General features: G+C 40.6%; 1 protein-coding gene across 1 annotated transcript; it reads left to right on the plus strand.

The window, feature by feature from the left end:
* The first annotated feature begins 1,506 nt into the window (after window positions 1–1,506).
* LOC101681704 (olfactory receptor 10K2) lies at window positions 1,507–2,451 on the plus strand. Its single transcript, XM_004775951.2, has one exon. The coding sequence runs from the start codon at window positions 1,507–1,509 to the stop codon at window positions 2,449–2,451; it is 945 nt and encodes a 314-aa protein (XP_004776008.1).
* Window positions 2,452–12,328: the final 9,877 nt, after the last annotated feature.

The following is a 12,328-nucleotide window of genomic DNA, read 5'->3' on the forward strand; positions in this document are numbered from 1 at the left end:
ACTTAGTTCCTTGTAGTACAGAAATCCTCAGGCATTCTTGGTCTTGTATAATCCTCATGCCCGGGAGGAAAGAACACTGAGGATTCTCTTACTCTGAGCATTCTAGGAAGACTTCTTGACATCACAAGATAAGTAGCAATATGCCAAGTTAGCTTTTTTATTTATACAACTATTACTTATTGAGAAGCTATTAGGTGTACTTAATACGGTTCTAGATACTGAAGAGAATTCAGCTGAAGATACATACAATTTACATCTTCTCCTCAAGGATATAAAATCCAATGGAAAAGAGAGATGAGAAAAATGCATTATAATATTTCAAAATTAAGTAAACACATTAAACTGGGATTAATGCCATATGTAAATTCTTGGAACAGAGACAACTCTTTATGGGGTGATATCAAGGACGTTCCCCAAAAGCAGATTTAGCTAAAGCCTTAGAATAATGGTAAAAGATTTGTAAATAAAAAAATGGGTAACAAGGAGCCTAATCAAGGAGTAGAGGCAAAGAAGATGAAACATATCTGCATAAGGATGCATTCCATGAAGGTTGATATGATCACAGACCCATAGTTCGGTTTCCAAAATAAGACCTTAAAGCCACAGAGAGTTGGAATATGAAGTCATGGGTAAATTTTGAGGAGGGGAGTAATATGATATCATTTATATTATAGAAATTTACCTAGAATCAGGGGTTGCATCTTCAGATGCACTGAAGAGAGATGTGGGTGTGGCAGGAAGGACAAGCACAATGGGGTGTCAGTAGGAGTTAAGGGAAGTGATGGAAATGGACTAGGGTCCTGAGGAAGATGGGGGTTCTCTCTGCAGGAGGAAGCTTTCTGAGGTGGGCCCTGGAGGATGCAGAGGTATATTCTATCCTGGAAATCCAGTTGGGGAACAGAATGAAGGTCCAGAAGCAACAGTCAGCATAATAAGGGTATGCAAAAGTGGAGCCAACGACCATGCCAGGAAGTGTGGCCTACAGGGGCAAGGGAAATGCAGGTCCAAGTTATGGAGAAATGGGAAAGAGTTGAACTATTTAAGGAAAATGTTAATGAGAAGATGCTGAGGATCATGGACAAAGTCACCTCTCAATGTAGTGTGTGAAAACCATGTACTCTGCAACTGAGGGTCCAGGCATGTGAGGACAAGCAAGCCAAAAGGCCAGGTTTGCATGATAAACAGTGAGGGCTGAGGGATGTGAATGACAGCTGCATCCTGCAAGAGGAGATGAAGGGATAGTTGGGTCTGAGAAACATCAAGAATCGTTTGCCTGTTTTGTTAGAATGATTGTGGAGATGCAAAGTTGGATGTGCTCTTGGCTGATTTTAGGCACCACCTTTTGTCTAAAATATAATCTGGATAGAGGGGGAGTAATGAATTTAGAGCTCAGATCTTAACACCTATTCAATGATGAACAATTTCTTGTGATTCTACTCATTTTCAGAGGTTTATCTTGATACTATCTACCCCTCTCTTGGATTGTCTCCAAATGATGTACCTTCCATGGAGTGGGGCAATGAGACCCTGGTGAGGGAGTTCGTCTTCCTTGGCTTCTCTTCTCTGGCTGGGCTGCAGCGGCTGCTCTTCATAGCCTTCCTGCCCATCTACCTGTTCACGCTGGGCACCAATGCCATCATCATTTCCACCATCGTGCTGGACAGAGCCCTTCACACCCCCATGTACTTCTTCCTTGCTGTCCTCTCCTGCTCTGAGACCTGCTACACATTCGTCATTGTACCCAAGATGCTGGTGGACCTGCTGGCCCAGAAGAAGACCATCTCCTTCCTGGGCTGTGCCATCCAGATGTTCACCTTCCTCTTCCTTGGCTGTTCTCACTCCTTCCTGCTGGCAGCCATGGGCTATGACCGCTACGTGGCCATCTGTAACCCCCTGCGCTACACGGAGCTCATGGGACCCCGGGTGTGTGTGGGACTAGTGGGCGCTGCCTGTGCCTGTGGCTTTACTATTGCACAGATTATCACCTCCATGGTATTTCATCTGCCTTTTCACTCTTCTAATCAGCTCCATCATTTCTTCTGTGACATTGCCCCTGTCATCAAAGTGGCATCTCACCATACCCACTCGAGTCAGATTGTCATCATCATGCTCTGTGCATTGGTCCTAGTTGTCCCCCTGCTACTGATTTTGGTATCTTACATACACATCATCTCTGCCATAGTCCAGTTTCCTTCCACATTAGGCAGGTACAAAGCTTTCTCCACCTGTGCATCCCACCTCATTGTTGTCACGATCCATTATGGTTGTGCCTCTTTCATCTACTTAAGGCTCAAGTCCACCTCCTCCTCCAGCCAAGATGCTCTCATATCTGTCTCCTACACCATCCTCACTCCATTGTTCAACCCGCTGATTTACAGCCTCAGAAATAAAGAATTCAGGTCAGCACTTCGTAGATCTGTGGAAAGAACCATTTCCCTGCCACAACGTTAATCAAGATCCTCCTCTCTCCAAGCAGTAAATTGCAAGGTGTGCAAGAAAAAACTCCCAGAGCAGAAGTGATCAAGCAAGAGAACAGTTTTCAAGAACAGAGATCATTTCCATATATAAAATTCAGAAAAATACATCTTGCTGCAATCACGTCCATTATTGCTCATTGAGGTTTTTTTTTTATTGTTTTTTTGTTTTGTTTTGTTTTGTTTTGTTTTTTTTTCAGTTGAGGAAAAAATAATGGATGGCTATTATAGGAAAACTTGTCTGTGTTCAGAATTCTAGAGTCTGGCAAATACTATTATTCAATCTCCGCCAGATGGGAAACAAATCCTGAAAAATACTTCACAGCCGTGACTACCTGTTTCAGGAAACCAAGAAGCTCCTGTCTTCATATTTCTCCCTTTATCTAAGTTTCCTGAGTCTCAGTCTTTCCATATTGGCAGACCACAGGGCTTACATTACATAACATTTGTACATGAGTGTGATGCTATCTGGTGCTTAAGATATATCCAAGTAAAGTTCAAGCAAGAAAATTGTACAAGAAGTTATTCATTGATGCGTTTCTAATGTATTATGGGAGCTGATTTTTTTTTCTAATTTTCTATGCACTGATACAAATCTAATTTTTTTTTTTTTTTTTTTAAAGAATCCCTTGAAGACACTCGCAGAAGCATGGGTTAAAAAGAACATCTAAAATCTCAGAGCATGGCCAAGAAAGGCCAGCTAACTTAATCCTTTTCATTAACTATGCATAAATTCTTATGTAAAGAGCAGTTTCTGTTCTGTGGGCACCAGAATGCAGCAGAATCTCATGTGCATTTGAGACCAGAATTTGTGTTAGACATTTTTGTTTTCTTTCCTTCTGCAGGAGTGAAAGCCAGCAGGGTGCCCGCTCCAGCAGAAAGCTGCCTCGTCTGTATGCTTCCCTTCAAGATCCACTGGGCAATAAAGGTCTTCTGACTGAATCATTGTTTCTCCATTTCTCCCTTTTCTTCCACCCGATGCCCATCAATGTCATATCCCGCCCAGGCTTGAAGTAGGAGGGAGGGGAGGGGTTGTCTCACTCCCAGCCCCTGTGTGTTGTGGGAGGCTGAGTCTGTCTGCAAGACTGCAAGTCAGCTGCCCTTCTTCCATTCCTTTGAAGCTTGAGACTTGCCAAGAGAGGGGCCTGAAGAGAGCAGAGACTAAAGCAACATTAGTTTCTTTGGCCATCACGTTGTGAGTCTGTTTCAGGTGCTAATTCTTCAAACCTGCAGTATGTGCTGCTCTTCCAAAACTGTTACTTGATGTGCACTTTGGGCAGCCTGGGAGGTACACAGTAGGATCCATACTTTATGGGTGAGAAACCAATTGTCAGAGGATTAAAATGTCTAACCCACTAGTGAGTGGAATTGATACTGAGCCCACATCATCTGCTTCCATTATGAAGGTCCCTGCAGTGCTTTCACATGACCTCTCATGAAGATACGATCGTTTTAATTAACAGAGAGTAGAATGCATAGGTATTCATCTCTGGCAGCAGAAGACTATGCCAGGTGACATCTGTGGAAAAGATAGACTCCCATGGATGAGACAAATGGCCTTCACCTCAGAGAGTGTCACTAATTCCCATCCTCATATGATAGGTACTGTGGGGTGGAGGCGTGGGAAAACCTCCCCCGTTCCCTCTGGTCTTGTTCATGACTCGTTTACGCTGCTACTTGGAGTCAGATATCAGAACACTGGTTAAGCGTGTAGGGTCACTGTGTGTTAAAAGATCATGTGTGTTAGATGACTCTCCTGACACTTCATCCTCACTCTTTTTTTTTTTTTTTTTTTTTTTTTTGACCAAAGAATTCATTTGACCTTGGGTCTGATCTCATGGGTTAGAACTGAACATCCTCTCCTTCCTCTTACACACACACACACACACACACACACACACAATTCACATACACAAGCTCTCCTGGTTAATTATAGCTCCACCCTCTCTCCCCTTGTGTCTTCTGGGAAACTGGTAAGATCTTCAGACATGGGGTTGGCTTTAGTGAGAAAGCAAAACCTGTTAGACCTTCAGACTAAGGGATTATTTCTGCTGAGTTTACAGGCATAAATTCAGCCAATAACAATGACTGTTTGTTTCCGTTTAGTTTCATGGTCCATGAACACATCATGGAAAAGGCTAAACCAAGGCAGAAGTAGGGATCAGGAAATTTCTGTGACCTTGGCCGCAGCACAATGTGATGTCACTCTAAGTGGATTTGGGGCCTCTTGGGCTGGCCTGTGCATTGAGACTGATTTTCTAGGACACCCTCTAACACTGAGCAGGCCAACCGCTATTCAAGGAAATGTAGTTTTAGGCATATCCGCCTAAGATATCTACCGATTAGTGGAGAGTGAAGGAGCGCGGGACAGCAGTTAAAGCCCCCCCCCCAGAGGCATTCACGCGGAGCAGGCAACCAAGAGCCTCCCACCTCACCGAGCTCTTTCTGTTCCATAGAAGTCAGTGAAAGATTACTTTAAAATGAAAATTTTTGGTTTCCTATTCATTAATTTATAACAATATTAACATTCACAAGGATTGAGAATTGATCAGATTGACTGATTATTTACACTCAGAAAAAATTCAACACATCATTTTTTCCTGCTTTTCTCATCTTTCTTGATGATTTTAGTGAGATACCAGTAGTTTCACACATTTTCAGAAAAGCAGATGTTGTGCAATAAGAGAAGGAGCTCTGCCTGGGTCAGCTCCGCTCTGCACATCTCGCCAGGACCTCTCTCCTTTGAGAAGACAGTTGCTCAGAAAAGCGCCACGCGCACGTTTGTACCCATACCGCTCTCCTCTCCTGGCAATTAAAATGTGACTGTGGCACCACTTCACCGTCCCAATGAGATTCTGAGCCCAGTGACCAGAAATACAGACAACGTGTGTCTAACAGGATGAGAGAGATCAGCTCGCGGCAAAACGGGGTTCCAGAAAAGCCCGTCTTGACTCTCTGAGTCAGCCTTCATGTGCTAATTCAAACTCAGTCCATGCTCCATGAGATGACTTCCTATATCCTTTCCCCAAAAAACGTCTGCACTTCCCAAGATAATTTTCCCCACAATTCCACTTTACCTTGAACGTTCCTTTATGGAAAACCTTTTGGAACATGATTTTGCTTTGGTTTTCTCCCCTGCTATGTCTCAGTCAAGAAAGCTGCTCATTTCCCCTGAGGAATCTTTACGGGCAAAGTGAAGGAACTTGTGTCAAGTGTAATGCAGTCATCTTTCCCTGGGGATATGAAAACATACCCACAGAGCAGATGTTGTGTCTGTGCTTGGCAAGAGACCAAGAGACGTCACTGGCAGCGATCATGGGAGCAAAGACTCAGAGTGAATTTGTTGGAGATGTGAGCTCAGTGGAGAGATGTAGGGGAGCGAAGAGATGTGCTTTCTGTCCTGTCTGTATCCACAGGGCTCTGAAAGTTTAAGAGTAAATCCTTAAACAGCCTGCAAACGAGGATCTCAGGAGGAAAGGGGCAAGTCGGGGATATGTGTTCCTCCTAGAACTCAACACAGCTGTTTGAGGACGTTCGTGGAACGTATTTGCAAATATAGGAAATATAATTATTTACCTTAAAAAACATCTCGAAATATATTTAACAATGTCTCAAAATATACTTAACAATAGTCAGGACCTATTGAAATAAAATTTTTACTTTATTAAAATATAACGAAAACCCTTTTCTGAGGGATACAGAATAGAGCCTGAAAAAATATAGACACACTTCATACAAGGATCAGATGCCCCAGTTCTGTCGAGCTACCAATTAGAACTATTTCATCTTTAACTTTAAATCAATTCCAATCAAATATCTATTTTTCTATAGTGTGATAAATGCCCTTGCTTTTCTAATGAAGCACTAATTGCAGATTAATACCTAAGGATATTCTGAAAAGCAGTGGTAAGAGTTGTTATGCCAAAAAGGAAAATGCTCAATGAATGACAATAAATAAATTAGTTTGATATTAAAGAAAACTAGACCCATGCATCAAAGCACAGAATGGAAAATCCTAAGTAATATTATTACACAGCAAAGTAATTGAAGAAGGGTTATTTTAAAAGAAGTGCACATCATTTATTTTTACTTTAATTTTTAAAGATTTTATTTATTTGTTTGTTTGTTTGTTTGACAGAGAACACAAGCAGGGGGGAGTGGGAGAGGGAGACACAGGCTTCCCGCAGAGCAGGGAGCCCATTGTGGGGCTGGATCACAGGACGCTGTGATCCTGACCTGAGCCTAAGGCAGCCGCTTAACCACTGAACCACCCAGGTGCCCCAAGTGCACATCATTTAATGTTAAAAGGATTCCAGTTGGATTTTATCTCACAATTTATTCCAAAAATTGATCAGCTGTTACAATATTTTTAAATATAGTAAATTTAAAAGATAATTTAAGTAAATACATTTGCTCTTGAGGAGCTCTCTAAAACGTGAAAACAGAAGTAGTAAACAAAGAAAATGGCTTTAGTATATAAATGATTTCCACAGTATCAATTAGCTATTAATTAAAATAAAGGATAAAATGAGCAAAAATATTTAAGCACATAAAAATAATTGCTTCTTTATAGAAACATAAACATAGAAAAATTAAGACTATAAAAATGAATCTAAACAATTAAAAAATAGGGGTGCCTGGGTGGCTCAGTGGGTTAAGCCGCTGCCTTCGGCTCAGGTCATGATCTCAGGGTCCTGGGATCAAGCCCCGCATCGGGTTCTCTGCTCAGCGGGGAGCCTGCTTCCTCCTCTCTCTCTCTGCCTGCCTCTCTGCCTGCTTGTGATCTCTCTCTGTCAAATAAATAAATAAAATCTTAAAAAAAAAATAAAATAAATAAAAAATATTTGACTTTAGTTAATATTTTTATCATTACTTATATCTTGTTCTTTTGTCTTTTTTCACCTATAGATTGACTGTTCTTGTATTTTTTCACTATTTGTCACTATTTCACTAGTTTATACTTTTTCTTTCCCTTTATTTTTAACTCACATGAGGGGGGGCACAGTGTACAGAGAAAGAGCATGAATCCTGTGGCCTTCCTGTCTGGGTCGCTCTCCTCCACTCAGCAGCGGCCTGACTTGGGCCCGTTACTTGATCTCTCTGCCCATCACTTTCCCCATGTGTTAAATGGTGATACAGTATTATTTATATGAAAAACTGATGTGAGGATTACATTGAATTAATAAATGTAAGGTTATAGCAGTGCCCCAAAGCAGTGAATTCTGTATAAATGCTGTTGCAATTACTCTCTCTCTATTAACTATTTGTCGGCCAAGACGAGACACACGGCTTGGATCAGGAGCTGCGTCCTCACGTGCACGCCTCTGCCGTGTCCTACTTAATATATCCCTTCTCTAGGTGCTCGTAATAAGGGTTTGTAACTTTCCCTGCAGAAGTCTGGCATATAATTTTTAGATTTATTTTTATTTTGAAGATTTTATAAATGGTGTCTCCCCCCGCCCCAAATTCCTTGTTGGAATGTTTGGAAATGCGATAGATCTGTAAAACAATTTTTTCAATCTAATTAAATTGTTAAATATCCTAATTCAAATAAATTCTTTGTAAGTTCTTCTGGACTCCTACACACATAGTAACATCATTTGCCAGTAATGACAGTTTGATTCTTCTTTCCCAATCTTTATTCCTTTTTTCTTTTTTTATTCTTTTATTATATTCTCTGGAGCGTCATGTGAAATATTGAACAGAAGTGGTATAAATGGACTGTTGGTTTTTATCTCAAAGGGAAATTTTCTGACATTTTACTATTAGATTTGATACCTGCTCTGGCTTCTTTGTATATGAACCAGATTAAGAGATATCTTTCCGATTCTAGTTTGATACAAGTTCTTGTTTTGAATGTTTATCTTATCATCCTTCTTTAAGCCATTAAGGTGGGAAATTATATTACAATTTTTCTTATGTCAAAAAAATCCCTTGCATTTTGGGGGTTAAACTCAATGTAGGTCCTCTTAAAATAGTGCTAATATTTACTATGTGTTAACGTGGATGTGCGTGCATGGATGTTTGTGTCCATAATTCGTGAATCATTGAAACTGCGGAGGCCATGTGAGCCTGGCTATTTCTTTATTGAATAGCTTATAAATTATTCAATTGTTTAATGTTTAAACAAACGCTCATATCTTCCACAAGAGCTCATGTTAAGGTTTATTTTACAGAGACTTCATCGATTTTCAACTAGCTTTCATAAACAGAGGTATAACATTCTTCCCAGTGTGTTCTTATTAACATGTTATTTCCCATAGCATCTCTGGTCATAGCCCCGTTATCATTTATAACAACTTTTATTGAATTTCTCTGTCTCTGATCAGTCTTATTGGAGATTTATGGCATCAGTTTTTCTCAGAGGAACAATTTCTGACTTTACTAATCACTTCTATTTATTTTTTTCATCATATAGGCTATGCTCTTGTAACAAACACTTCTAAATTCTAAATGATTTACAACTTCAAAGGTTTATTTCTTGAGCAAGTTGTGTTTGAGCATCAGATGATACTTGCATTAGGTGTTGCTTCCTCTTTTCTGGGATCCTGGCTGAAGAAACAGCCTTTATCTGGCTCCCACTATTCTCATTGGAGCAGGGAAAGCAGCAGGTAGATCCATGCCAGGTTTTAAAGCTTCTGCTACAGCGTGGCCCACACCAATGTTTACATCTCCTAGCCAAAGCAAATCTCATGGTCGAGTTTGATGTCAACGAGACAGGTAAATACGTGCTCCCCATGGAGAAGCATGGCAGATCTAATGGCTACGTATATAATGCTATGACATGAGAAACAAAAACTATGGTCAAGATAATGGCCTGAAATTTTCTTTTATTATATTATCCTTGCCAAGAACAAAAATTAATATCATGCTGATGTTCAAAATATAGACATTCACTCCAGATCTCTTACCCTACCCTTTTCCCCAGAAGGCTGACCTGTATGAATCACAATAATTGAATGCAATACGAAGGATATAAAGACTAGGATGCTCCTAACTCCTGGTAACTCTCCTATGCCTTGAATTTCCTCAGTTTTACTGGGCTATTCATTTTCCATTGGGGCCTTGGCTAATACATCGATTTGATAAAGAAATGACCTGAAGGGGGAAAAAAAAAAATCATGGGGTTCTAGGACTGGGTTACTTATCTATTTAAGAGTATACAGACAACTGTACTAGTGTGAAAAGGGATGAGTTCATCCTGACATCTGACACCGTTAGCCCTTCCTCAGGTCAGCACCAGTGTGGCATTGTTTGAATTATGGAGGGAGGCCACGGCATGGGACAATCATGGGCCTTCACTTAGATGGCAAGGTAATGACAGTGACTACAAAGAATTTTTAAGCTTCTGGCACTTTTTCAATTATCGAGAGTGAATCCAGACCAAAACAAAGTTACAGGTAATGAATAGACAATTAAAAATGTGTGGAAAACCAGAATGCCCCCTTAACAGATGTGAAGGAGTTCCACATTATCCAGAGTCTTAGGACAGCTTATCCCTAAGGGCAAAAACCATAGCGTATGTTTAGGTTTTAAAGATCAACCTGACCAGAGCTCTTATGCTAAATGAGACATGAGGCACGAGACATAGGAATGGATACATTTCAGCTGATCCAAGTGAGGCTGAGATCTTGATCTTCTCATACCCTCAAACCACCCTTGTCTGTTGAGGAAGATAGCACCCCCACCCTGTACATGCACATCTAAGGAAATCAACCGTTCTCCACATAAAAGACTCCACGGTTGCACCTGGGCTCATTGACCCATTACCTAACTTTGTTTCTAGGCCTACAAGAGGAACCAGATCACAATGCAATCTGGATAGAGAGGTACAAGGCCTGCTCTGGGGTAGCTTGAACACAAAAAACAAAAACAAATACCTACAAGTTCTGCCAATTTGTGTCAGTGGGAGTTAGGAGGCCATGTTTCTATGCAAAAGAGAATTATGAAGATCTTAGACCAGAGGAGAAGAAACATCAATTTCAATCCCATTTAATTCATTGATAGAGGAACACTCAACAGGGATTCAGAATTTAATCTGTTGACTCATGCATCCAGAAACAACATCAATCCTCTCATGGAATAACTAATTGAAGTCTGAACTAACCATTGACAAATGTTTAACAAATTGGATATGCCACGGTTTTTTGTAATACATCATAAAGGAATCCCAAAGCTCTGGGAAATAAATGTGTTGGGATAGAAATACTATAGAAAACCTCCTCATCTAACCATTAATCACTATCACCCAGGGAACCTGCTGGTGTTTATAAAACGCAGTGGTGATAGCAATATAAACATCTTTAAAGAGTTCTTTGGTAATTGTTATTATAGACTAGAGATGATGGTGGAAATACTACACAGCAAATGAGTTCACTGATTTCAAAGAGAGTAACAATATTCTGGAGAGCGGAACCCTAGGAGCCACACAGAACTGTCAGAGATAAGATATGGACAATAAACAACATTAATTGCAGTTTAGGATGATGATTAGTATTATGACCTGCAAAGATCTGTGGAAACAGCTGGCCGAGGGGTTTGGAGCCATAAAATGGATGAGCAGCCAATTGATAAACTGCTTGATCGTATTCTATGTCTGGTGGATGGATGGCTTGGAAGTTATGGTATGGCAAGTCATGGCCATTTAACTAAATTTCAGTACTACGCCAATTCCCAAACCTGAGCCCCCTTGATTATGAAAGAAGATGGGTAATTTTGGTGAAAGATCCTGCAACACAGCCACAACTGTATCCCTAAAACTTTGACCCAGTATTTTCCCAAGGGACCTCCACCATTTACCGAAGTTCCTGTGCACTGCATAAAGGAAAATATCTTGTGGGGATTCTTAGATATTGTTTGTATACTTGTGTTCATCCCAAGAGACCCAGAATGCCACACGATCTGGTCAGAAGAGGGACCGATGGAGGTCACACACTAGATGAAGTCTTGTTTCAGGTCTGCCAGGATTTGAGGCTTTTTTAAACTAGTCTCAGGCTCTGAGAAGGCTGGTTGGTCTATCTCTTGTTTTCTTCATTCCTATTGTGTTCCCTTTGTGGATCTCAACCCCAAATCTTGGGGAATTCTTCAGCTTGCCACTCCTCGGTGGTCCATGAACTGTATTTTTGTCCTCAGACCTCACAGGTCTCAACCTCTTGACTTTTCAGGATTTTCTTCCAGAGTTGTATAATCTTTGTAGATTGACTTTTTTCACTCAACAATATGTATTTAAGGTGACTTGATGTCTTTTTACAGCAGCATAGCTTCTTTCTTTTTCTATTTGTCTATTCCTTCACCAATACCACATCGTCTTGTTTATTGGTACTTTATTGTAAGTCTTGAAGTCAGGAATTATCAGACTTCCTGTGTTATTCCTCTCTTTTAATGTCTTTTAAGATGTAAACTTTATTTTTTTCCAGTTAGACCAATGGATCAGGAAATAATTGCCTTTGAAAAGATAGTTTATTACACACAGTTCCTGTGGGGAAGGGGGTACACCATGTCACTCAGGGCCATACCAAGAAACACTGACTTGAGTCAGAGGGAGAGAGGGTTAGGGGAACTGCAAAAGATCCCCTTTTGTTGTTGTTGTTTGTTTGTTTTCTTGGGAAGGAATGGGCAAGCCGGGGTAAGCAGGCTATGCAGGTTTAGGACTGGCCAGTTAATAATTTCAGTGAGCTCCTGGGTATAGAGCCACCTCTTGTTTCTAGTGCTTGGCCCTGGGATACCCAGCACAGGGAAATCATGTAAAGAGCCTAAAAAGCAAATATTTTAGGACTATGAGCCCTAGATTGTTTGCACTTGAAAAGCATCTTCTAAGGAAAGCCATTTGTTGTCTCCAGGAACTGGAATCCTTT

This window comes from Mustela putorius, unplaced genomic scaffold, assembly GCF_011764305.1.
Source record: "Mustela putorius furo isolate JIRA1106 unplaced genomic scaffold, ASM1176430v1.1 tig00000997_pilon_pilon_pilon, whole genome shotgun sequence".
In the NCBI taxonomy this organism is placed as follows: domain Eukaryota; kingdom Metazoa; phylum Chordata; class Mammalia; order Carnivora; family Mustelidae; genus Mustela; species Mustela putorius.